The 2,026-nt window shown below is 37.4% G+C and overlaps 1 protein-coding gene across 1 annotated transcript; it reads left to right on the plus strand.

Annotated features, from left to right (window-relative positions):
- The first annotated feature begins 401 nt into the window (after positions 1 to 401).
- On the plus strand, positions 402 to 1,343 carry LOC141552926 (olfactory receptor 6B3-like). The gene has a single exon (XM_074284837.1). The coding sequence runs from the start codon at positions 402 to 404 to the stop codon at positions 1,341 to 1,343; it is 942 nt and encodes a 313-aa protein (XP_074140938.1).
- Positions 1,344 to 2,026: the final 683 nt, after the last annotated feature.

Below are 2,026 nucleotides of genomic sequence, written 5' to 3' on the forward strand. Positions count from 1 at the left end.
TGCATGCTATATGGGACCCAGACCACTTGCTTCAAACATTTTCTCAGACACATATTTCCTGTAAAATGAATAACTATTTTGGAGATTTGGATTTTTTGCTCTTGAAATTCTCTGGGTTCCACTGGGATCCACTGATAAACAAATTGTAATACAGCATCTTTTGGAGGTGAATTGAGATAGTAATGGCATACATTGCTGAAAAACAAGAATGTCACCTACCAATAAAAAAGGAAATTTTTGTATGGAGAAGTTCTTCCCACCTGATCATATCCCACATGTATTTGAACTATGATAACAAAAACAAGACACCAGAGGCTTCTCATTGACTCTCTCTTCTAAGTATTCTACTTTGTCTATAACAATTTTTATTTTCCAGATCTGTAACCCTCAAGAGAAGCAGAATGAGAGGAAAGAACATCAGCCACATCAGTGAATTCATTCTCCTAGGCTTCCCCACAACCCCACGGATCCAATATCTGCTTTTTCTTCTCTTCCTTTTTGTTTATCTCTTTGTTTTCTTAGAGAACTTCATTATCATCTTCACTGTCTGGGTCAATACCTCCCTTCATAAGCCTATGTACTATTTCTTGGGCAATATGTCATTCCTGGAAGTTTGGTATGTCTCTGACATCATTCCCAAGATGCTGAGTGGTTTTCTCTTTCAGCAAAAAAGCATTTCATTTGTTGGATGCATGATCCAGTTGTACTTCTTCATTTCTCTGGTCTGCACTGAGTGTGTCCTTCTGGCCTCCATGGCCTATGACCGCTATGTAGCCATCTGTTACCCACTCCGATATGGAGTAATCATGACTACAAAACTATGTGTAAAGCTGGTGGCTTTTTCCTATGCAACTGCCTTCATCATCTCTGTGATCAAGGTCTACTTTATCTCTCATGCAACATTCTGTGGGTCTAGTGTTATTAACCATTTTTTCTGTGATGTTTCCCCTATCCTTAAACTAGCTTGCACAGACTTCTCAACAGCTGAACTTGTAGACTTTATTCTGGGGTTCATCATACTGGTGTTCCCACTCATTTCTACCATGCTGTCATATGGCTATATTTCTTCAACTGTCATTAGGATCCCATCATCCACCGGCCGCTGGAAAGCCTTCTCTACATGTGCTTCTCATCTCATTGTTGTGATCATTTTCTATACAGCCTTGATCTTCATGTATGTGCGTCCCCAGGCCATTGACCAAAGGAGTTCCAACAAACTGATTTCAGTCATATATACTGTTGTGACTCCAATTGTGAATCCTCTGATCTATTGCCTGAGAAATAAGGAATTCAAGAATTCCCTGAAAAAGACTCTGGGGCTAGCTCATCCTCTTGAAAAGTGATCCTCTACTATCCAAGAATAAAAAATCCCAGGATCTTAACTATGGCTAAAGAATCTACAACTATATTTTATAACTAGTATTAGTGATTATGGTGGTGGTGGTGGTGATGGTAGTGCTTATGATTATCATTTTGTGGTTTTTTGATCATGTCTGACTCTTTGTGGGATGTGTTTGTCATTTCTTCCTCCGGCTCATTATATAGATGAGAAACTGAGACAAACAATTAAATAACTTGTCAAGAGTCACATAGCTAGTAAGTGTCTGAGGCCATATTGTGATATAGATATGACATGACTAATTTGGGAATTTATTTTACTGGACCATACAAGTTTGTTTTAAAACTTGCTAATTATAAAGGGAGTAAGCATGGTGTCCAGAGATATAAAATTAGCATCCTAACTGAATATGGTCTGAACCAGATTAAAATGTAATTGGTAAATATTTAACACACTAAATAAAAATACAATACAATATAGAAGAAGTTCTTTTGTGATTTTCTAAGCAAATATTCAGCCTACAGGGATCTCATTTTCATCTGAATTTGATATCACTAGGAGCAGGCTTTGGAGTACAAAAGACATTCTGAATTCACATAAGTCACTGTGGGATCTTTAATCTCTCAATTCTCTTAAAATGTCTCTAAGTTTATAAACTGATGGCAGAAAAGGTTCACTCCTATATTG

The sequence above is a fragment of the Sminthopsis crassicaudata genome, chromosome 2 (assembly GCF_048593235.1).
Source record: "Sminthopsis crassicaudata isolate SCR6 chromosome 2, ASM4859323v1, whole genome shotgun sequence".
Classification (NCBI taxonomy): Eukaryota; Metazoa; Chordata; class Mammalia; order Dasyuromorphia; family Dasyuridae; genus Sminthopsis; species Sminthopsis crassicaudata.

Bases quoted from the DNA above. Each gene is read 5' to 3' on its own strand.
- LOC141552926 (XM_074284837.1), top strand. From the start codon at position 402: ATGAGAGGAAAGAACATCAGCCACATCAGTGAATTCATTCTCCTAGGC.